The 24,995-nt window shown below is 44.7% G+C and overlaps 1 protein-coding gene across 1 annotated transcript in view; it reads left to right on the top strand.

Moving 5' to 3' along the window:
- LOC106539462 (transmembrane protein 132C) overlaps window positions 1-24,995 on the top strand; it is a 75,419-nt gene extending 50,424 nt beyond the window's left edge. Inside the window, exons 3-4 of the mRNA XM_087703490.1 lie at window positions 6,904-7,093; window positions 24,801-24,995. Coding sequence (XP_087559616.1) covers window positions 6,904-7,093; window positions 24,801-24,995 — 385 coding nt within the window. The remainder of the gene's footprint in view (window positions 1-6,903; window positions 7,094-24,800) is intronic.

Genomic DNA, 24,995 nt, shown 5'->3' with positions numbered 1-24,995 from the left:
TCCATGAGACCGTTCCATGTGGTTTTCTCTCAGGGTTCCAAAAAACACCCCCAACGATGTAATGTATTAGAGATGCCATGTTGGCATATCTGGGAAAACCCAAATCTGAAAGCTTCCAGGTTTTCCCCACCCAGTTGAAAGTTCAAGATCTTCCCCCCACCCCCACCAGTCCATCCCATGGTCCAATCGTCCACTGCCATGCTGGCAGTTCCACCCATCCAGTTCTGTTCAGGTGCAGAGGTGCAGAGACAAAGGGTGACCTTGGCTTTCTAGAAAGAATTTTGTCATGGCTACATATCATCCAACTCTGTATAATCCCCCCTCCCATTCTCCCACAATAGAAAGTAGACAGTAGAAAGTGTGGCAGGCCTGAAGTCCAAAAGAAAAGATGGCTTGCAGGCATGACCCTGGCAGGTGCATATGGGGCACATGGGGCGTGTTCCCCCTCCCCCTCCAGGAAATGGTGGGAACCAGCTGCGGATGCAGTTAAATATTTCAGGGGAGGGCTTATTTTAGTGCATGCGCTCAAAAGCCCAATTGGATTTATTATTTGGGGAGATCTTATTTTCAGGGAAACAGAGTAACAATGTGGTGTTGAAAACAAACCTAAGCCAAGATAAGTTTCAAGCATCCATTCGGCAGCAAAAAAAGCTTGCTTAGGGTTCCATTTTTTAAAAATAACTACAGGTAGTCCTCGACTTACAACAGTTCATTTAGTGACCGTTCAAAGTTACAACAGCACTGAAAAAAGTGACTTATGACCATTTTTCAGAGTTCTGACCTTCGAGGCACCCCCACGGTCATGTGATCAAAATTCAGAGGCTGGGCAACTGGTTCATATTTATGACAGTTACGGCATCCTGGGGTCATGTGATTCCCTTTTGCAACCTTCTGACAAGCAAAGTCCATGCAGTATCCAGATGCACTTAACAGCCGCCTTAATTTATAATTTATCAACTGCAGTAATTCATCTACTTTGATGAAAAGAAGTACCAGGGGAGATATGATAACAGTCTTCCAATATCTCAGGAGCTGCCACAAAGAAGAGAAAGTCAAGCTATTCTCCAAAGCATCTGAGGGCAGGACAAGAAGCAATGGGTGGAAACTAATCACAGAGAGAAGCAACTTAGAACTAAGGAGAAACTTTCTGACAGTGAGAACAATTAATCAGTGGAACAACTTACCTCCAGAACTTGCGTCAATGCTAAGGAGTTAGACTTTCTACTCCCCCTTCCCATCTGAAAGGAACTCTGTTCCAACTACTGGCATTGGCATCCTTCAGACTCAAAAGACTAGGGCATCATGCCTGGAAAGAGGTAAAGCTGGAGTGACCTCTCCAGAGCACGAGGCCTGGGTAGATTAATATGGAGGATAGACTATTACCCAAGCAACAGATCCTCCCTTCCACGTGACTGAAATGGTCTAATGAAATGGCTGAGATGATACGATTCATTCCAGCTGCGTCGCAGGAGTTACCAGAACGTGGTTGTACACAGTCACGAACTGCTTCCGGGACTCCGACTCTGGATTTTGCCTGGAGGTTGACTCCCGAAGCCTTTTCCAGGAGTGGATGCAGCCACAAGGCAGTGGAGGTTTGTCATCAGAGCCTCCCTTCTCCTAGAAGATGGTCCTGCTGCTTTATCTGCCGTTGAGGCATAGAGCCCTCTTCCGCCTTCATAACTGTTGACCGTCTTCTCCTGTAACTGTGGAAAGGGGCCCTTACGAGGTGCTACCAGCCGGGCCAGCTGGACTGAGGTTTTTTGAGGAGGTGTTACACTTCAATCACGCTCTGTCCTGGCTTGTGACAGGCAGAGCCTGGCTTCCCAAACATTGGGCCTAGGATAGCGGATTTTCCATTTGTCTGGAAATCTTCCAGACAAATGTAGTTTTCCAACTGCCAATTGCCTTATATTAACATACTCTGATGCTACCCTTTCATTAGACTGGTCATGGGTGTGGCCAGTGCATGACTCATCCAGCCTGTGGGTTAGGAATTTAGACATTCTACTCCCCCTCCCCACCTAAAAAGAACTCTGTTCCAAATGCCAGTTGCCATATATTAACACGCTCTGATACTAAGGAGTTACACATTCTACATTAATTTTCAAGCTTTAAGAATCAAGCCCGATCACATAGTTTTGTAGCGAAGCACGAGTATCCAGCTAGTATTCTATATTCTATCTAGTAGCTTCAAGAATATTTTATTTCTTATAGGAGAGGAATTCCGAGTTTGGGATTGATAAAGCTGAGAATAGTGCCACCAGCCGGGCTACTGTTGTATATTAGAACTGCATTATAGTCTTCAGTTTGAAGAAGTGTTTCCGTGGCTAAATAAAAAGAATGTGGAAATTGCTTTGGGAAGGGGGGAAATAGCTGTGTTGGCAAATACACGCACACCGAAATTCTTTCTCCTTAAAATGCTTCGGCTTTCAGTGCATTTCTTTGTGAGATCATTTTCTCTGCTTAACCAATAAAAATACGAGCACTTTCCCATCTTCTGCTTCGGGCTGTGGATTAAATCACAGTGCATGATTGCAAAGGAGCTTTCTACATTTTGAAGCCTGATCCCTGAGAACGCCAAGCAGAGTGTGAACTGAAAGAGGGTTTGCACCCCTGATCTGTTGATTTTTTTAAAAAAATCTCATTTCAGTAGAGATTCGTTGCCCCTTGATAAAGTAGTGATAACTCCACTGGCAGGGGTGTCAAACTTGATTTCCTTGAGGGTCGCATCAGAGAAGTGTTTGATCTGGGGGGCATGGTCAGGATGGGTGTGGCCAGGGCAGGCGTGAGTAGGGTGGGCATGGCCAGCTCAACGTCACTCATGTCGGGGGGCACCTGTGATGGCCAAGTGCTAAGGCAAGACTTTTCTCAGACCCTCCCTCACTCTCATCCCAGAATTCCAGAATCCCAGAAAGAGTATGGCTAGCTGATGAAAGCTAAAGAGCTTGAAATAGATCTGGGCTAGTCTCCCTTTCTTTCTTTGTCGGTAAATATAAACACATCACAAATCTACTGGTAGTCTTTGATGTACAATCATAATCGGGAGTCGAGTCACTTCTGATTTTACAACCCTTTTCATCATGGTTGTTCAATGATTCACATGCTTGTTAAGCAAATCCAACTCCTCCATTGGCTTTGCTTGTTGGAAGCTAGTTGGGTCTGGAGGCTAAACTGTGTGATGAATGGCTAAGAGAGTTAGGTATCTTTAGCCTAATGAAGAGAAGCCTCAGAGGAGATTTGATAGCCATCTTCCAATACAATGGATGGAAGCTTAACAGAGAGAGATCCAACCTAGAACATTCCCATCAGTGAGAATATAGTGGAATGGCTTTCTTCTGGAAGTTGTGGCTGCTTCATTGCTGGAAGTTTTCAAGAAAAGATTGGCCAACCATTTGTCTGGGATGGAATCCCCCTTCGGCAGGGGGTTGGAGTGGAAGACCACCAAGGATCTTTCCCTTCCATATGATTCTATGAAGATATCAAGAGCTAAATAGAGGACTAAAAGACCTCCAAGGTCCCCTCCAGCCCTAGGATTCTATGATTTTACGAAAATATCAAGAGCTGAAACAGACTAGAAGGCCTCCAAAGTCCCTTCCAGCTCTCAGATTCTATGATTCTCTGAAAATATCAAGAGCTGAAACAGAGTGCTAGAAGACCTCCACGGTACCTTCCAGCCCTAGAATTCTATGATTCGATGAAAATATCAAGAGCTGAAACAGGATTTGACTGGCTTCTGTCCTGAGCTCTCCAAGGTCCTGAACCAGCTTTTTCTCATCTACAAATAGGAAATATGGCAAGTGCAATGGTGTACCCACTGCCCCTTGTGTTCATGCATGCAATGTCACAGCATGTGCAAAGGGGTTGGGGCTTCCATCACAATCCTTCACCCATGTCTTGCAGATTTTGACCCTTCTTGCTCCTGAGATCCCACAGAATCCCAATGGAGAGAGTCCAAATTATCCAACTGGGGGAAGCTTCATTGCCACAGAGAGCAGGGGGTCAAGCTATTTTCCAAAGCACCCAAAGGCCAGATAAGGAATAATGGATTGAAACTGATCAAGGAGAGATTCAACCTAGAAATAAGGAGAAATTTCCTGATAGTGAAAGCAATCAACCCATGGGACAGAAGTTGCCTTCAGAAGTTGTGGGAGCTTCATCACTGGAGGCTTTCAAGAAGAGACTGGACTGCCATTTGTCATAAATGGTGTAGAGTCTTCTGCTTGAGTGGGGGGTTGGACTAGATGACCTATAAGGTCCCTTCCAACTCTGTTAATCTGTCTTCTCAGAAGCCTTTTGTGAATTCATCTATCACAACCTTCCAAAGGATACCTTGACCTGAATCAGTTATTTAGCTTAGGGCATAAGCCTGTGGGAGGAAAATTCAGCTTCATTAGAGTTATAATTTGTTTTTTAGTTGGCAGGCTTCCTATTGACACAGTGCAAAAGGGGGAAATGTAAAAATAGTATCTGTTTTTGAAGAAGCGACTCTTCTTTTCCCCACATCTTCCTAAAGAGGCTGTCTTTCTTAATTGTATCCATTTTCTGCAACTTTAAAGCCCTTAAAGTGATGCTTTTCTCGCAGTCTTTTGTTTTCCACATTCTCAGCCGAAGAATGGCACATCGGGTGAATACTAAAAAGCGAGACAGCGTCTCAAAGGAAGAAAGAGATGGCAAAGGAGTCAGGTTACCTTCCATCTGAAAAAACACCACTGAGTTCCTTTTGTAAAAGTTTTAGGCCAACGGGTTGAAGGAAATTTGAAGAGAGCGAGAGGAAGCGTTCAAAGGCTTGAAGCCAAAAGGTTGAAGGAATTGATGCCATTTTTCCTTTTAAGCCGGAAGGAGAGCAAAATTGTCCAGTGCCAACATTTTTACACAGCATTTGAACTCTTTTGGGTAAGCTGCGTGGAGAAGAGATGAAGGTTTAGCTGACTAAAAATGACAATTTGGGGAGGACGACACCTAGATATTTTTATGATTGGTATCCCATCTGCTCAGAGAGAACTTTTGGTGTTGTTGGGGGGTTTTGGTGCTTTTTTCAGGAGGCAATTGTATTTTCTTGTTTTTTCCTTTTGAAGATGTTTTGCTTCTCATCCAAGAAGCTTCTTCAGCTCTGACTGGATGGTGGGGAATGGAAGGGTTTATACTCCTTGCAGACAGCTGGTCATTTGAATCCTTTCAGAGGGTCGTTGAAGCCACTTGGAGGTTTGTATCAGGGTCACCTGAGTGGTGCAAATGGTTCCTGTAGTCTGCAAAAAATAAGAAAGTCCAGTTGCCGCCTGAAAAAAAGCACCTTTAGGACACATTCTGATGAGAGAAAAATTCCCTGAGGGTGGACTCCAGCACGAGTTGACCGACCCAGATTGGATCCTTAGTGGAGAGTCTTGGAGATGAACTCAACTGAATGATGGCTTTTCAGACAATGTGGAACCATTCTGGACTTATGATGATCCTCCTCTTCTCACTTGTCTTCTCCTTTCTACCTGACCTCACCCATTTTATGGATGGCCCTAGAATGTGATCAAGGGTGCATTGTCCTCACTCCAACTTGGTTTCGTGATGATATTGCATGGTTGCATGTTATTGTGAAATCCATTCAGGTGTGGGCTGCTCTGGGTTCGGCCGTGTTCAGGCAATCCTCTAGCGAAGATTCGGCAAAGTTCAGCAAACTCCCAAATCAGGGGTGAAATTCAGCAGGTTCTAATAGGTTCTGGAAAACCAGTAGTGGAATTTTTGAGTAGTTCGGAGAACTGGCAAATGTTACCTCTGGCTAGTCCCAGAGTGGGGAGGGAATGGAGATTTTGCAGTATCCTTCCCCTGCCATGCCCAGCAAGCCACACCCACCAAGCCACACAACACCCACCAAGCCACAGCCACAGAACCAGTAGTAAAAAATGTCAAATTTCACCACCGCCCCAAATCTCACTCCTGGCTGGCTCTGCCCAACCCTCCCCTCACAGAAGTCTCCACGCAGCCCTTTTTAGATGCCAGGTAAGTGCAGGGCTCACATGGAGGCTCAGGGAGGGCAAAAAACAGGCCTCCCAGAGACTCTGGAAGTCTAGAAATGGGCCTATTTCTGGCCTCCCGGAAGCCTCTGGAGCCTGGGGGAGGCCATTTTCACCCTCCTGGAGGCTCAAGGAAAGCCTCTGGAGAACGAGGAGGGCAAAAATGCCCCCCCCCAATGATGCAGGAGGCTGACTAGGCCATGCCCACCTTGGCCACACCCACCCAACAACTGGGCAGAGACCCCATTGCTAAAAAACTTTAAGCCCACCCCTGAATCCATTCAGAGTAAGAACAGTGCAGTTAATTTTTGTGCTAGTTAAAAAGAAACAAAAAGGGATTGCCAGCTTCAAAATTTAGCCAGGGACAAGTTAGACACACCCACTGAGTTGAAATTTTGCAAAGGGATAGGCGTAAATAAAGATGAAGCATCTTTCAAACTGACCTTCAGTTAAATTGATTTGATGGATCCATCCAGGTAGGTTGCATGGTGGAGAGGTGACAGCTGATTGATTAATGATGATGATTCCTCCCCCTCAAGCCAATTGTTAGAAGTGGTGTACAGTTTCTCCAACTCACTGTAACAGATTTAAACAGATAATTTTGCTTTCTCCTTAACTGTCCTGGTCACTTTTTCCCAACACATTTTACCAAAAAATCCCCAAACTGACACTTTCTCTATATACGCCTGATATTTATTTATAAATGCTTAAAAATGATGCCATTTTATTTGCTTAAAGACAAATGTTATTTTTGACTTTTAATTACCCTGTTCTTTCTTTCCCAATTGTCCATGTACCGCATGATGTGTTGTTGCTTTGGTGGTTGTCTAGATCTTTTGTAAAAATCATTCTTTGCCATTCTATCTAGTCTAATGCCTTTTCTCTGCTTCTTTTCATGCAGAAGCAACAATAATAACATGTTCAGTGAAGTTGTGCGATTGAATTTTGAAATTGCCAGCTTCAGCAGCCTTTCGGGAACCCAGCCAATATCCTGGCAAGTGGAATATCCTCAGAAGAAGATGACAGAGATGGCCCTTTCTGAAATTTTCATTTGCCAAAAGGATCTAGTGGGGATTGTCCCACTAGCAATGGTAAGAGATCCTGAGTTGATGTTCCTACAACATTTACCAAAGATCTGTTGTGCTCTTGTATTGTTCTCATGGGAATTTTGAAATTTCTTCATTACTCCTAAAAATTTCTTCATTACTCCTAAAAATAATACGCCTACCCTCCAAGATGTTTGGAGAGCAATGTCTTCCTAACATTCTAGTAAAGATAGGTTGAAGAATGATTTATTGGCTGATGATCACCCAAAACCAAGGAGTGGCCTAGAGGTAGAGCTCTCACCTCACAATCAGGAGGCTGTGAGTTCAATCCTAGGTAGAGGCAGATATTTCTCTCTCTGGGCACAGTGAGAATATATCTGTTAAAGAAGTCTCCACATTGGTGTCAGGAAGGGCATCCAGCCAGTAAACACTCTGCTAGCTCCATTCAGTTGCCCAGACATCATCCCACAAGGGATTATGAGGTTGTTAAACGATAATGATGATGGATCACTCAAGACCAACATTTCAGTAGACTGGAGATCTGCTGAAGTCCATCATTCTAATCATGACATCATATTGAATGCAGCTATTCAACCCAGTGGCTTTAATATTTTGAAATCACAATGCCACATAATAAGGAGTTGATGAGCTAATTCCTAATGCTGAGCATTAGTCCAGTCCCTATGACTTTAGTTTGGCAAGATTCTGTCTATCAATGAGGAGCAATAAAAGAAACTGCCTAGAAGAACCTCAACATATCTTTCTTGGTTTGGGAGTTGCATGTTGGCATGTTGTAAGACCAACCATAGATTTTATCGATTGTGTGAATTGTGTCTTTATGCTAATTCATAGTATGATTAGTCTGAGCATTCAATGGTTACATGAACCCCACAATTATGTTCCATTAACTCCAGTTGAAATGTATGAACTTCCATGGCTAAGGGTAGACTCAAAACTGGTTCTCACTGATCCATCTCCAACCGTTCACCATTATGTGCCACCAAGAGAGAGACTTGGTGGTGCAGTGGTTAGAGTGCAGTACTGCAGGCTACGTTTGCTGCCCGCTGGCAGCTCACCAGGCTCAAGGTTGACTCAGCCTTCCATCCTTCCGAGGTGGGTAAAATGAGGACTCAAATTGTTGGGGGCAAGAGGCTGACTCTGTAAACTGCTTACAGAGTAAAGCGGTATATACTGTAAGTCTGTGTGCTATTGCTATTATGCACTTCAGTTCTCCTATAAAGTTGGACCTTTTTCCAACTGTCTTTTCCAAGCCACCATAAAACAGATGAGCTAACATCATGCTACCTGGTCATTAACCAGTTTTATCCTTACCACGATACACCCTGAAAGTGAGAACAAGTGAAAGCCACATGGTCAAATATCTGGGAAACATGATCCTGGGGGGAGGGGTAAACAAAATATTAACAGAAAGAGAAGAGCTTTGACACCCACCCACCCAAATCTCTATGTAACACTACAAATATTTTTGGCTCAACCCTAGTCAGAGAAAGCGAGCGAGGCCAGTTCTCCCGAGCTGATGCTAATCAGAAGTTAATAATAAGTCCTTCATCTGGGGAACGTTAAAAGGATTTGGTGATGCTTGGCCAATAAATTATAAATAGACCCGAAACTATAACCGGGATGTTTCCTAAAAATACACTTTGAATTGCCTTCTTAGGTGTGAGTATGTCTGTTTTCTGCCAAGCTGTATCACCGAGGTTGGCACAGCCAGTAAAGGCAACCTGCTAATAGCGTCAAGGTGAATAAAGGTGCCGATGCTTAGAATTTTCTTTTAAAAAATAAAATGCTGGCAGGATCAGACAAGGTAAAACAACATTGGCTCTTCTACTAACTCTGCAGCTCCAGCCAGCCCCTTATTTTGCTGTCATTATTTTTTAATTTCTTCTTCATTTGTGCGTTAATCTCCCGCCGAGCTGATTACCTGACAATTCCCTGGCTCGGAATCGCAGGGTGAGAAAAACAGGAGCTTCAAAGGAAAAAAAGTTTGAGGCTGCCATCTGCTCAGATATATCCAAATCAGTTCTCTGAGTTTGGAAGCTTTTAAAAAAACAAAAAAGGGAAAGCAAATTCATTCCAAATTGGCAGGGGGGAGGAATCAAGGAATTGTTTTGGGATTATTGTGATGGCGACGATACAGTCGGTCAGATGTTCCGATTGGATTAGGCATTGTTCTCCATCTATCGAGTCCTTCCCAAGCACCTGGGATAAGCAGATAGAATATAAAATAATAGAGTTGGAAGGGACCTTGGAGGGCTTCTAGTCCAACCCTCTGCTTAGGCAGGAAACTCTATACCATTTCAGACTTGTCCAATCTCTTCTTAAAACCTTCTAGTGTTGGAGCATTCACAACTTCTGGAGGCAAGTTGTTCCACCGATTAATTGTTTCTAACTGTCAGGAAACAAGTTTCCAGGTTGCTTCTCTCCTTGATTAGTTTCTGTTAAAATATTCATGACTGGGAGAGACATGGGAACAAGGTCAGCCAACGCTGTTACCTTCCCATCAAAGGTGGTTCCGGTTTTTCTACTTGCATTTTTGCTTTCGAACTGCTAGGTTGGCAGAAGCTGGGACAAGTAATGGGAGCTCACTCCATTATGCGGCGCTAGGGATTCGAACCACTGAACTGTCCACCTTTCTAATTGACAAGTTCAGTGTCTTAGCCTTGGTGTCTTTTTAAGAAGCATTTTAAGGTGGAGAACAATTCATTTCAGACAAGTCTTCAATTTGGAGAGCCCAGCTTCTGGGCATCCCGTGATGCTCTTTTGTGGTGCAACCCACAAAATCTCAAAATGTCTTTTGTGGTGCAATCTGCAATATCTCTACGATGCATTTTTGTGGTGCAGCCCCTCCCCCCCAAAAAAAACATTGCTACTTGATGGCCAACCACGAAAACAAACCAGGCAGAGGATGCATCAAAATGGCAAAATTAAAATGACAGCTTTGCTTGAGAGGCATCTATATTTATTTATTTACGTGTGGGAGATTATTATGATGTGAAGGGGAAGGAGAATTCACTGTGATTTGTAAAACAGAAAGACCTGGGCAATTTGTCATTCTGAAGTTGTTGGGGTTTTTTTTAACTTCAGGCTTCCTTCTTCCCCGGTAAGCCTTTTTTCCCTCTTTAGCGGGTAGAATTTTAAGGTTTACCGTATTTTATTCCGGATTCTTTTTTCAAAGCTTGTGAGTGCATTAACCTGGCTTTTCAACAGCCTGAGCCTTCTTGAACAGGGACAGGGCCTAATTGGGAAGTCCAGTTCTGTTTGTGTTCAGTTCGGCTCACCTTCAATCCAACCTGCTGAATAATTTACAAAGGCAGACTTACATAAGGGCCGACTACGGATAGAGAAAACTTTTTTTTCTTAGATGAATGCTCGCATGTAACATTTCCAGACAGAGAAATAAGGATCTTCAGGCCAGCATCTTGCATATAAACAGTCTCATTCTTTTCAGCGGCTGTTTTTTTTCCAAATGTCAATTTTTGGGAATTCACAAAATTGCAAGAAATTTTGCTTTCAGATTCTAATCATGCATACTTACATACATGCATGCATGCATTCAGTCTTTTTTATGATCCCGTAATCCATCAGGGTGGAGTCTGGGCAACTGAAGATTTGAGATTTTATTAACATTTATAGGCCGCCCTTTTCCCTGAGGGGACTCAGGGCGGCTTACATAAAATAGGGAGGGGGGGTACAAAACAATAAACATAAAACAATACATGAGAGTAAAATAGTACACAACATTCATTCATCATCCGGGTGGGGACAGATTGTGGTCTTTATCCCCAGGCCTGACGGGATAGCCAGGTCTTAAGGGCTGTGCGGAAGGTCTGGACGGTGGTGAGGGTACGAATCTCCACGGGGAGATCGTTCCAAAGGGTCGGAGCTACTACTGAAAAGGCTCTCCTCCGTGTGGTTGCCAGTCGACACTGACTGGCAGATGGAACTCGGAGGAGGCCTAATCTATGCGATCTTATTGGTCGCAAGGAGGTAATTGGCAGGAGGCGGTCTCTCAAGTACGCAGATCCACTACCATGAAGGGCTTTATGAGTGGTAAGTAGCACCTTGAAGCGCACCCGGAGATCGACAGGTAGCCAGCGCAGCTCGCGGAGGATAGGTGTTATGTGGGCGAACCGAGGTGCACCCACAATCACTCGCGCGGCCGCATTCTGGACTAGCTGAAGTCGCCGGATGCTCTTCAAGGGCAGCCCCATGTAGAGCACGTTGCAGTATTCCAGCCTTGAGGTCACAAGGGCTCGAGTGACTGTTGTGAGAGCCTCCCGGTTCAGGTAGGGTCGCAACTGGCGTACCAGGTGAACCTGGGCAAATGCCCCCCTGGTCACAGCCGTCAAATGGTGGTCGAAAGTCAGCTGTGAATCCAGGAGGACTCCCAAGTTGCGAACCCTCTCTGAGGGGTATAAAATTTGACCCCCCAGCCTGAGCGATGGAACACTGGTCGCATTATTGGGAGGGAAACACAACAGCCACTCGGTCTTCTCCGGGTTGAGTACAAGCTTGTTAGCCCTCATCCAGTCCCTAATGGCTTCAAGACCCCAGTTCATCACGTCCACCGCTTCATTGAGTTGGCACGGGGCGGACAGATACAACTGAGTATCGTCCGCGTATTGATGGTATCTTAACTGAAGAGAGTCGAGTGATCTTCTTGTCGCCAATGCAGAGTTCACAGTAGATAATTGCTCATTGTGCCCAGAGCAAGAAATATCTGCCGTTACCTAGGATCGAACTCACAGCCTTCTGATCACGAGGTGAGAGCTCCACCTCTCCAACGTCTCTTCCAGGTCTATTCTGATTGATTGATTGATTGAATTCCTCAGCTGCATTGGCTGAGGAATTCTGGGAGTTGAAGTCCACCCATTTTCAAGTTGCCAAGGTTGAGAAACACTGCCCGATACTATACACCCCCTCAGTCTCTTTCTTTCCCTCGTGCCATCACTCTTCCGAACAATTAATTCCCGCAGCCCTGTCATGCCTAAGATATTTAGCCATGTAGCAGAGCTGGATCACTATCTGCTGTATTTTTTGCCTCCCCAAACCCCGGCCTCTTCACCAAAATGGCTGTGCATCGCCTTTAGGAGGCTTTCAGAGAGCTCTTAAGGGCTGGGGAGGGCAGAAATGAGTGAAAAATGGGTTGTTTTTTGCTCAATTTTGCCCCCCAACAGCCCCCAGGAGCACTCTCTAAACCCCCTTTGACAAAAAACAGGCCTGTTTTTGTGAAAAATGGGCTGCGTTTTGCTCGTTTTTGCCCCCTCCTCCCCCCGGCTGGCACTCTATAAGCCTCCTAAAGGCTATTCATGTCCTTCCTTTGGGGAAAAAAACAGGCCCGTTTTTCCCAAAATGGGCCATTTTTGGGAGGTCTGCAGAATGCAAAAACTTTTTTTTTTAATTTGCCTCTTCAAAACTTTGGTGTATCTTATACTCTGAAAAATACGGTACTTTATCATTTGTATATATACTGAGAGCTTCTTCACCGGAGAGAAATTCCTTGTGTGCTCAATCACACAAATAAAATATATTCTGTTTTGTTCTGTATTAGGAAGATGCTAGGCCCATAAAAGATACACAAATATTAACCAGTGGAATAGGAGTGGCTCCAGAAGTTATAGGTATTCATCACTGGAGGTTTTTAAGAAGAGACTGGACAGTCACTGGTCTGAAATGGTATAGGGCAGGGATGGCAAACCTTTTTGTCAACCTCCCCCCACATGCGCACATGACCCCCCTGTGTGCCCATGTGCGCCCTGCCCCTGCACATGGCTGAACCCCACCCCCCATGCTCCCCCACACCCTCTGGACATCCATGGCAGAGACCCAAAAACCAGCTGGCCGGTGGGAGGCACACATGTATGCGCAGGGGAGCTGAGCTGGGTCGACCGCTCGCATGCCCACAGAGAGGGCTCTGTATGCCACCTGTGGCACGGGTGCCATAGGTTTGCCATTACAGGTATAGGTTCTCCTGCTTTAGCAGGGGGCTGGACTAGAAGACCTCCAAGGTGCCTTCCACGTCTGTTCTGATTCTGATATAGCTAAGAAGCCATATTTGCATGTTTTAACTTTGGTTTGTTTTGTACTATTGGCCGCCTTGACCTCGTGGTCAATCCTGGTGGTTGAATGACTGATCATGTGGTCAGGGAATCCAGGCCTCTGAGTCACCAGTCTTACTTTACCCTTCCTTGATCCAAACACAAACCTTAACCACAACCATCTCTTGTGGCTAGCAAAAGTTGGTTTGCTTATTTATGGTTTAACATAATCAGATCCTAGTCACCAGTGGTGGGATTCAGCCAGTTCGCACCTATTCGGGAGAACCAATTGTTAACTTTCTAAGCAGTTCGGAGAACCGGCTGTTGGAAGAAATCTCCTTTTGTTTTTCCCCACTTTACAGTACTAATCCTAAGGAAGGCAGGAAGGAAACATTCTGGTGTTGTTTCTAGCCTCATCTTTATTGCCCTGCTTACAAAAATTCCCCCTCCAGTTAACCCTTACTGCATTGTAACAGATAAGGCAAAGTGCCCATCGATGTGAGTGACTTTGAGTTGACCATGCCCACCCAGTCACATGACACCCCCTCCCCACCCGCCCTGCCTATCCAGCTGGTCATTAGGACAGAGAACTGGTTGTTAAATTATTTGAATCCCACCACTGCTAGTCACTCAATTCGCCCTTCCCAGTGTATGATTCAGCTTGATGGATCAACCATGCCAATAGAGATTTATACAACAACTTAAAGCTTCGTGTGAATCTGAGCTTCTGAGTTGAACATTGAAAAAAAATGTTTCCATGGATCTTTTCTTGACTATGACTAAGGTGGAACCTGGTATCTTCTAGAAACTACCATATTTTTCGGAGTATAAGATGCTCTGAAGTATAAGACGCACCTAGCTTTTGGGGAGGAAAAAAAGAGGAAAAAAATCTGCCTCTGCCTCCCAGCAATTTGCCTCCTGCAACGAACAGCAAACAGTATAGACAATATACACTGGTTATGGTGTTACATTTCAGCCTATAGTGGAAAAGATGCTGTTAAAATTGATGTGGCTTTCTGGAAGTATAGTTATTCTCTGCTATTTAAAAGGAGATACAATAGCACTGGGACTCTTCAGATCAAGCATTTATTTTAAAAATCTTCTTCATTTTGTTAAGTTGTCTAGAACAATAATAAAGCAGTCTTTAAAAAATAAGTCTAATAATATGAACATTCTATAGGCATTTATAGATATTGACTTACCTCCTTGCAGCAAACAGCAAAGAGCCTGATTAGGACAAGAAAAGAAAATCTGCCTCTGCCTCCCAGCAATTTGCCTGATGGAGCAAACAGCAAGTTTCACTTTCAGTTTCAGCAGCTGTTTCAGGCTGCAGGGATTGCCACAGCCTATTGCAAGCTCCATTTTCCCTGTTTGCTGCCAGGAGGTAAATTGCTGAGAGGCAGAGGCCAAAGGGTGGGGGCTAGTGGGTGGGCGGGGCTACATTCAGTGTATAAGACGCACCCAAATTTTTACCCTCTTATATGGGGAAAAAGGTGTGTCTTAAACTCCCAAAAATGTGGTACGTTTGGATTGTCTTGGGTATGAATGTCTTGAGTTGGGTTGTGGACCTCTTAGTGCAGCAGAGTTTGGAAATCCAATGTTATTCCCTCTAAAGGTTCTTTGTGACAGCCACACCATCATGGTGAGCCCCCATAATGGTACCAAGTGGGAAAGGAAGTGATGGCCAACTGAAGGAAAAGATTGACAGCAGGCTTTTTCATCTGCCAGCTCCCAAGCCTATCGTCCTCCCTCCTTGATTTAGCTGTGCTGATTGTCCTTCAGCAAGATTCGTTGCCTCCCCAAACATGAATAAATAATAAATGATCTTTTATTACAATTTATTACACTACTACGTCTTCTGAAATCCTCTATTAGGGGAAAATGGCCACGCTGCAGTTTGGATGAGCAGGCATCTGTCTCATTGTGAGACCGAGCGGCAGTTATTAATTCTCTTTCAGAGATGTCCTCGGCCTTCCTCATCGTTTGGAACTATTCCGTTTTCTGCCAATGCCATTTGTCTGAAATAATATAAGGAGGGGTTGGATTAGAAAGCTTCCAAGGTCCCTTCCAATTCTGTTATTCTGTCTCTCGCTTCATCTGTATATCTATCTGTCTGCCTGCCTGCCCACCCTCCTCTTTTTATGTCGGTCTGCAGGGTCCAATCTGGGTCAGTCATCTGAACTAGAAGATAGTCTTCTAAGACTATTTTCGTACCTGCTCAGCCAACAATCTTAAGTAGCTGCGAAATTGAGTGTATGCCCTTGTTCATTGCAGTGTGAGGCTATCAATGAGTTCAGGTCTCTTCCGCTGACCGCTCACTTGTGTTTGGAGGTTAGCTTCCTCCCCATCTGTCCTGCATAGCCATAGGGGCAATCTATGCACTGGATCTGGTAGATTACATTAGAAGTATCTCCCACCTCCAAGCAATGTTCTGACCTAGGCTTCCCCCAAAAGCACGAAGCAGATTCCTGGTCCTGACAAAATCCCTTTTATTAAATGAAGGTGATTTCCTCTCATTCACATTTAGCAAAGGCCTGGCAAACAGTCTTTCAAAGGTGAAGTTATGACCACAGACCTTATCTATCTTGGAAATCTGCCCTGTAAATATTTTCCAAATGAGGTACTATGCAAGGAAAGGCTGGGCACAGAGTCTCTGAGATTCATGGACAGATCTTTACACTCCTGAAATGAATATAATGAATGAATTGTTTCCTGCAAAAGCCCCCTCCCCTTTCGCTCCTATTTTATTTCCTATGGGAGGGCCATCACTTTACTCCCAAGTTGACCCTGATTTCTCAGCTGTTTTTTTCTTCGGGCAGCTCTGTGCATGCACACACTGTGAACAGGCTCCAGCTGTTCATCTGCTTCACTGATCTCCAACTCCGAAGGCAGCTGAGAACTGTCAGACGGCCTTGGCCCCCTCTCTGCCTCTGATGCAGAGCCCTCATCCGAGCCTTTCCCAGCCTCTAGGACTGGTCCATGTTCCTCCCCAACCTCCTCACTGTCTGACTCTGCTGCCAGCTCCACTGGCGGGCCACAACAAGTGATGTTTGCAATGCATCATTTGTCCTCTTATCGTAGCCTCTGGGTGGTGTTCAGAAGTCTAAATTTCTGGTCCCAGTGAGCAATTTAGATTACATCCTGCAACATTATCCTGGGGCATGTATATTTGCCTTCATCCATCTGTCTGTCAACATGCCTCTCAGTCTGTCCCGTCATCTGCCTGTCTGTAAGTCCATCTAGCTGTTTGCCTGTGTGTCCACCCATCCTTTCTGTCCTGAAAAGGTGACTCCCCGGGAAGCTCCAGTTTAGCGACAATGGAGCTGTGGATATTTGGATATTTTATTTTATTTCATTTTTTGGAACCATCTGGTCTGTGTTTAGGACTGAGGAAGTCCCTTGACGGTATGCGTGAATGTGTGTTCCCTTATAAAACATTCATGCGTGTTGCTTTGTTGGTGTTTGGAGTCCATGATTCTTGTTGATCGCCGCTATTATCCCATTGCTATTAAGTAAATTACCAAATGAATAACTTAGTTCCACCAATGGGCCCGGTATGTAACTTTTTGCATTTTTAATTTTGCTTTTAAAAGGCCTGGGGTATCAAGAGTGTGGAAGGAATTGCCTTTCTGAGCGAGGGAGTGTGTTATCATGTTATGGGTGCTTTGGTCTTGCAGAGTCATTCTTCATTCAGCAGCTGCTTTATAACCTTCCATAATTTCTTCTTCCTGACTATTAAGTGCCTGGAGATCTGTCTGTCTATCTATCTGTCTAGTTGAACTGTGAACTGTGAAACTAGACAATGAAGTATCTAGTTCAGTCGTTCATAAAAGCATAGAATGAAAGAATCCAACATCTTAGAGAGGGAGGGAGGAGAAGAGGGAGGGATGGAAGGAAGGGGGCAGGATGGATGGATGGATGGATGGATGGATGGATGGATGGATGGATGGATGGATGGATGGATGGATGGATGGATGGATAGGAGGAAAGGCAATGGGAGGGAGGGGAAGGAAGGAAGGAGGATAAATGATTTGGATATGAGGGAAGGAGGAAAGGCAATGGAAAGGGGAAACGGAAGGGAGGGAGGGAGCAGAAATGTGGGAAAAGCGTGGAAAAAAAGTGGAAAAAGGGAAGAAGTAAAGGCAATGGGAGAGAGGGGAAGGAAAGATGGAAGGAACGAGGATAAATAATGTGAAAAAGAGGGAAGGAGGAAAGGCAATGGGAGGGAGGGAGGAAAGGGGAAACGGAAGGGAGGGAGGGAGGAGAAATGTGGGGAAAAAGGGTGGAAAAAAGGGGGAAAGGGGAAAAGAGTAAAGGCAATGGGAGGGAGGGAAAAGGGAAAAGAAAAAGAAGGGAGGGAAGAAGGGTCAGGAAACAGGTAAAAATACGATGCCAAACCATTCACACTCCCCAATAATTACTAATGTAAAACAAAAGGAAGGAAGGAAGGAAGGAAGGAAGGAAGGAAGGAAGGAAGGAAGGAGGATAAATCTTGTGAAAAAAAGGGAAAGAGGAAAGGCAATCGGAGGGAGGGGAAAAGGGGAAAGGGAAGGGAGGGAGGGAGGGAGGAAGGAAGGAAGGAAGGAAGGAAGGAGGATAAATCTTGTGAAAAAAATGGAAAGAGGAAAGGCAATGGGAGGGAGGGGAAAAGGCGGAAGGGAGGGAGGGAGGAAGGAAGGAAGGAAGGAAGGAAGGAAGGAAGGAAGGAAGATAAATCTTGTGAAAAAAAGGGAAAGAGGAAATGCAATGGGAGGGATGGGAAAAGGGGAAAGGGAAGGGAGGGAGGGAGGGAGGGAGGGAGGAAGGAAGGAAGGAAGGAAGGAAGGAAGGAAGGAAGGAGGATAAATCTTGTGAAAAAAGGGAAAGAGGAAAGGCAATGGGAGGGAGGGGAAAAGGCGAAAGGGAAGGGAGGGAGGAAGGAAGGAAGGAAGGAAGGAAGGAAGGAAGGAAAAATGATGTGGAAAAGAGAGAAGGAAGAAAGGCAATGGGAGGGAGGAAAAGGGAAAAGGGAAGGAAGGTTGGAAAGAAGGAAGGAATGAAGATGGCTGCCTTCTAATTCTGTGCTTCAACACCTTGTAACACTCAGATACAACTCAGCGCAAGTCAGCGCAGACAAAAGAGAATGTGGTCCTGTTCAAAGTTCTTATTGAAGGTGGGTGGGCACATTTCACAGAAAGACATACACAGAGAGAGGGGGGGCAGGGACAGGGACAGAGAGAGACAGACAGAGAGAGAGATACGCAGGGACTATTCCCAATCTTTTTTCTTCTGCCAAAGTTAAAGTCTATTCTAACTTTTCTTCTTCCTGGCAGTGAGCATTTAAGTGTTGCTATGACAGTGATGGGCCTGGAGGGGGAGGAGAAAGGCAACAATCATATTTTGAAAGTCGGGATCGTGGTAGGAAATTACACCTTTTGGCTACCTGAGAAATATCATTTTCAGTTTAGCAATTGTCCAGGCAGAGGGAGACCGCTGGTCTGTCTCGCCAGCTAGAAATCGTGATTGCTTGTTTTGTTCCTTCCCTTCCAGCCTCTCTCCTTTGCAGCTAATCTTAAAATTGGCTCAACTGGTAATCTGTTATCTATCCATCCTTCTCTTTATTACTCAAAAAAGGAGGAGGAGGGGGGAGGAGGAGGAGGAGGAGGAGGAGGAGGAGGAGGAGGAGGAGGAGGAGGAGGAGGAGGAGGAGGAAAATAACTGGGGTGTCTATTGGTGTTTCTCTTGCAAATGTTTCATTACCCAACCGGGTAACTTCATCAGTGCTAGCATTAGCTAGATTCCTTCTAGCACTGAAGACATTACCAAGCTTGGTCATGAAACATCTGCAAGAAAACAATTGAGCTCACAGAGCACCAAGGACCACACAATCCTCCTCCCTGCCTCCTACTCTTCCACCTCATCCTCTTCCTCCAGCACTGATGATGTTCCCTAATTGGGTCATGAAACATCGGAGGAGGAGGAGGAGGAGGAGGAGGAGGAGGAGGAGGAGGAGGAGGAGGAGGAGGAGGAGGAGGAGGAGGAGAAGGAGGAGGAGGAGAAGGAGGAGGAGAAATAATTCAGTAGGACAAAGAAGGAGGAGGAGGAGGAGGAGGAGGAGGAGGAGGAGGAGGCGCAGGCACAGGCGCATTCGGAACAGATATAGAGTATTGGTAAGTGCCCTTAGTATCACCAGAGTTAGCCCAGAGTGGATAATGGAGGCTGCAGAAATAGGAAAAATTCTTATCTACACACGCCAGAGAATGAGAAGGAAACATTATGCACAGTTGGCATGGACTGTACCATTTTGGACTACTGTTGGGGAGGGAAAAAGCACCAATTTCACAAATAATTCTTCCTGGAGTTTAAAAGAAAGAAATTGTCCACTTTCATTTCCAATGAAGAACATTTATAGCTCAGGATTGAAATGAGGGGTCCTTGGTGCTCTCTGAGCTTGATTGTTTTCTTGCAAAGGTTTCATTATGCAATGAGGTAACTGGAAGGGAGAGGAGTCTGTGGAGAGGAGGAGGAGGAGGAGGAGGAGGAGGAAGAAGAAGAAGAAGAAGAAGAAGAAGAAGAAGAAGAAGAAGAAGAAGAAGAAGAAGAAGAAGAAGAAGAAGAAGAGGGAGGGGGAGGGGGAGGGGAGGAGGAAGAGGAGGAGGAAGAGGAGGAATGTGGTGTTTTCTCAGCTTCTTGAAGATGTTTCATTACCCATTTAGGTAATATTATCAGTGCTAGAAGGAAGTGGGATTTGCAGAAAGGAGGAGGAGGAGGAGGACTGTAGGATCTTTGGTGCTCTCTGATCTTGGTTGTTTTCTTGTAGACGTTTCATGACCCAACTAGGTAACATCATCAGTGCTTCAAGGGAGTGAGATTTGCAAAGAGGAGGAGGACATCCCTTCCCATCCAATTTGGGTTAGAATAGAAGATTGCCAATTTTGACGCCTGAAGTCTCCCTGTTTTGCTAAGACTTTAGAAAATACATACAAGATTGGATTGATTGGAGGCATTTGTACATCACCGGGAGCCATAAATCCTGATTTATAGGCCAGGATGGCAACATAGAAATCCCAAACGAAACCCACCGCAGCAAGGAAGAATAAATGATGCCAAACCCTGAATGCCAGCAGAATCAATTGGCAGAAATATGCAGAAGGTTGTGTATAATTCTTCGTAGCCCCGAAGCTGCTTCAGAAAGAAAATTGCAAGGGCTGCATTCAAAGCCGTGCGCCCTGGGATGAGACGCAGGCAGCGAAACAGAAAAACCAAGTTATTTTTTTTTCCGAAAGGCTAAAACATTGACAAATGCTCCCTGCTCCTAACTGTGCAACAGTGATAGAAGGTCTAAGATTTTTGCAACTTTGGTGTAACTGAGGTGCACGTTACCAGGAAAGGCTCTTGAAGGTTTCATATAAATAATAATGAGGCCTGCAAAGGCTCAGAAATAATTTGTATTTGGGAGGTTTAGAAAAAAAGGCAGCTACGTTTTCTCCATTCCAACAAGTGAAATCTGTAACTCTCAGGGAAACAGATGAGAAAAACCACTCGTCCATCACTTTTCAGCTTCGTTTGTGGGGGTTGAAAGAGCCGGTTGTTAATGCTTGTAGTAGGAGAGGCTCTGAACTTATCAAGCCGTTACAGAAACGAGGGAGAAAAACACCTCTTAATAGCTTTGCTTGTTAATTATCTGTTTACATGAAATCGCTGGCCTCCCCTTTGTACATGAAAAGCACTGGGGAATTCATCACCGTTTGCAAGAAGGAAAAGGAATTCCTTAGCTTTGTAGATTTGAATGGAGAGAAACCACCCCTCCTAGAACAATGAAATAATTTGAGATTTTTTAAAAAGGCAGAATATTAGATTTCCCCTGAAAAAGAAATGGAAATCTCTTTTTAATGTTTTTATTACACATTTTCCTTTATAATATATTACATTTTCAATTTTATGATGACAGTCTATCTCTTTCCGTCTCTTTCCTTTTCCTTCCCTCCCTTCTCTCCTCTGTTTCTCTGTCCTTCCCTCCTTCCTTCTCCTCTCTTCCTCTCCACTTCCCTCTCCTTCCCTCTTTCCTTCCTCTCCCCCTCCCTACTTCCCTCTCCTTCCTTTTCCTCTCCTTCATTCCCCTCTCCTCTCTCTTCTCCACTTCCCTCTGCTTCCCTTTCTCCTACTCTTCCACTCCACTTCCCTCTCTCCTTTCCCTTCTCTGCTTCCCTCTTCTTCTGTCTTCTTCCTTCTCCTCTTCCCTTGGCCTTTCTCTCCTCCCTTCCTCTCCTCCACTCCACTTCCCTCTCTCCTTTCCCCTCTCTGCTTCCCTCTTCTTCTGTCTCCTTCCTTCTCTTCCCTTGGTCTTTCTCCTCTCTTCTCCTCTCCGCTTCCTGCTCTCTGTTTCCTTCTCTACTTCCCTCTTCTTCTATCCTTTCTTCTCCTCTTTCCTCAGCCTTTCTCTCCTCCTCCCCTCCCCTCCACTTCCCTCTCTCCCTTCATCTCTCCACCTCTTTCCTTCCATTTTTTTTTCTTTTCATTGCTGTATATAAATTTCCAGAAATGGAAATCTTAAGGGAGACAGAAACTCATAGCTTCAGCTCCCTGCTCCCAGCAGATATTTGGTGCCCATTGAGAAGGACTGGGCCAGCCTATCTCAAGACAAAAGACCTCCGGCTCCAGGGTGAAGGGATTAAAACATGACCCTCCAGGACATAATAGGTTTATCTATCAGCAGGGCTCACTGCATTGCAAAATCTAAGGACATTGCATCACCCAGCAAAGTTCAACCAAACGTATCTCAGACAAGCTCCTAGGATTTGCACATAGCCCCGTGGGAGTCTGACAACCAATAGAATACATTTCTTGCACAGAAACAGGAAGCTCAAGGGCAAGGCCCAAAGGAAAGTATAATACCTTTCTCTCTCAACTACAGGGGGTCGGCTGCCCAGGACTTCAAACCCATGTGGCCCTGTTCACCAATAAACCATGTGCTTTGGCTTGAAAACATGCCTAAATAGGATGGCATAGAGCCAGGGTGGGTGGGCAGGCCCACTCACAATTTCCACTACCAGTTCAGGCGAACTGGTCTGAACCAGTCAAATACCACCTCTGGCCACAGCTGTTGTGGCCTGCCAGGAGAGCTGGCAGCAGAGTCGGCCAATGAGGAGGTTGGGGAGGAACATAGGCCAGTCCTGGGGGCTGAGGAAAGCTCAGTCAAAGGCTCTGCGTCAGTGAGGCAGACGAACAGCTGGAGCTTGTTCCCAGTGTGTGCATGAGCAGAGCTGCCAGAAAGCAAGAACAACTAAGAAAGCAGGGTCAACTTGGGAGTAAAGCCACAACTCGGAGGTGATTTGCCCCTCCCATGGGAAACAAAAGAGGAGCGAATGGGGAGTGAACTTTTGCAGGAAACAATTTGTTCCTTCGGTCAGTTCAAGAGTGGAAAGTTCTATTTGTGACTATAAGAGACTCTGTGCCAAATGTTGCCTTGCCCTGCATTTGGAAGCTACAGTAGTTATCTGGCAGCTCGCCAAGTGAGATAAGGTGTGTGTGGATAAACATTCCTCTGAAAGACTGTTTGCTAAGACTTGCTGATTGTGAATGAAAGGAATTCACAGTCATGTAAATAAAAGGGGTTTTGCTGGGACCAAGACTCTGCTTCTTGCTTTTTAAGGAAGCCTGGGTCAGAACAATGGCATGCCAGCAACTGGACCACGCAAACAAGCAAATGAAACCACAGCCACGAAATCACGGAACCGATCCCTGGTATCCCAAGTTTGGGGGGCATTGTTGTAAGGCCTTGCTAGAGACACCTGAAGTTCTGATAAGGAGGGATAAAATGTGGGAAGGAAGGAGTAAGCAAAGATAAAACAACCTTAAAAGAAATCAATTTATTTCTTATTTAGCTCAGGGCTCTTATTAAAATCCTGATGATGAAGAAGTAATTCTTTTCTTCTTCTTCTTCTCCAAGCTAGCAATTGAAATTAGAAACCTGCAGCTTCCCCCCACCAACATCCCATTTATCCAACGGTTGGTCCATTTGGTTCGATTTGGAAAAACGGAAGAAGAATCTGCCAAATGTTTTTTTTCCATCCCTGCGTTTTTTTCATACGCATTTCTTAATCTCTGATGACAGCACGATCGTAAATGTCCTTTAAATGTTATGGAACAGGAGCGAAGTTAAACTGTACAAATGTTTTGGAATTGATGTGTTTAGCATTTAAATGGCAGGCTTTTTTTTCAGATGGTTTGATGCACGTCTATGGATCATTTATTTCTATGTCTCTCGGGTCTATTTTGAAAATATTTCCTTCCAAATGAAAAAGGAAAACAGTTTGGCAAAACTTTAGGAGGGGGTGGTGGAAATGTTGACTTATTTGACCAAGATTTAATAATATCCTTTTCCTGGAATTCTTACAGATACCTGCTGAAGACAAGATATTATTTTAATCATTGATTTAATTTAGTACTGAGCTATAAATGTAAATTCTCTCGATTCGGCTCAGCTCCTGGTGAGCTCAGTAATTATTTTAGGAGCAATGTGGAAATGGTTTTCACGGCCTTCTTCTGATTGATTTTTTTTTACATTCTACTTTGATACAACAGTGTTTTTTCTTTAATCGTAATCTCCCTCCAAGTATTAACCAAGTCTGATTCTGCCAAGTCAAGATAATGTTGGCTAGTTTGGATGAAGACAACTAAATGATATCCTGCCCACTTTGTCCCGTGGCCTTTGGCACCCAAGGAGGGAGATTCTTTCCACAATGGGTCAACTCTGGTTTGAAACCTTGACAAAATGGTCATTTTGGAGAACTTCTCTCGACTGGTGCTATTTTAACACCTGAATCAGAATCAGAATAGAGCTGGAAGGGACCTTGGAGGTCTTCTAGTCCAGCCCCCTGCTCAAGCATAAGACCCTGTACTATTTCAGAAAAATCACTGTCCAATCTCTTCTTAAAAACCTCCAGTGACGAATTTTCAGAAGGCAACTGGACTTCCTTGTTTTTTCTTTGAAGACGTTTTGCTTCTCATCCCAGAAGCTTCTTCAGCTCTGACTGGATGGTGGGGAGTGGAAGGGTTTATATTCTTTGCAGACAGCTGGTCACTTGCATCCTTTTTAGAGGGTCGTTGAGGCACTTGGAGGTTTATCTGTGTCCTCAGGGTCACCTGAGTGGTGCAAATAGTTCCTGTAGTCTACAATTTTTCTCTCTCCAGAAATCTATTCCTACTCCCATACTATTCCAAGAGTGTTCATCTCAAATTGTGTAGCTAAAAGTCTACCCTCTGATGCTTGGGAAAATAAAGTAACCCCATCTTCTTTGTGGCAGCCTCTCAAATACTGGAATACAGTGTCTGCCCTAGTCCTTCTTTCTTCCAAACTAGCCATGCCCAGTTCCTGCAACCGTTCTTCATATGTTTTAGTCTCCAGTCCCCTAATTATCTTTGTTGCTCTTCTCTGCACTCTTTCCAGAGTCTCAGCATCTTTTTTGTAATTTGGTGGCCAAAACTGCATGCAGGATTCCAGGTGGGACCTTACTAAGGCTTTATAAAGCGGTACTACTACTTCACGCAATCTTGATACTATCCCTCTGTTTATACAACCAAGGATTGTATTAGCTTTTTTGGCTGCTGCCGCACACGGCTGGCTCATGTTTAAGTGATTGTCCATCCCGACCCCAAGGTCCCTCTTACAGTTACTGGTTTTTTTACCTGCTTTTGTTTCCATTGTGTTCCAGGACACGGATATCTTGAATACGGCTATCCTCACTGGGAAAACAGTTGCTGTCCCCGTCAAGGTGATTTCTGTTGAAGAAAACAATATGGTGATGGATATCTCTGAATCGGTGGAATGCAAGTCGTTTGCTGAGGATGTGGTTAAAGTAAGTGCTAGGATCATCAGCTATGGGAGATGTTTCATTCTTGGTTTTTGA

The sequence above is a fragment of the Thamnophis sirtalis genome, unplaced genomic scaffold, assembly GCF_051295495.1.
Source record: "Thamnophis sirtalis isolate CommonGarterSnake01/CBP01778 unplaced genomic scaffold, rThaSir2_p1.2 scaffold_2, whole genome shotgun sequence".
NCBI classification, from domain to species: domain Eukaryota; kingdom Metazoa; phylum Chordata; class Lepidosauria; order Squamata; family Natricidae; genus Thamnophis; species Thamnophis sirtalis.
The sequence above is the reverse complement of the archived record's forward strand: the minus strand, read 5'-3'. Positions and strand labels throughout refer to the sequence as shown.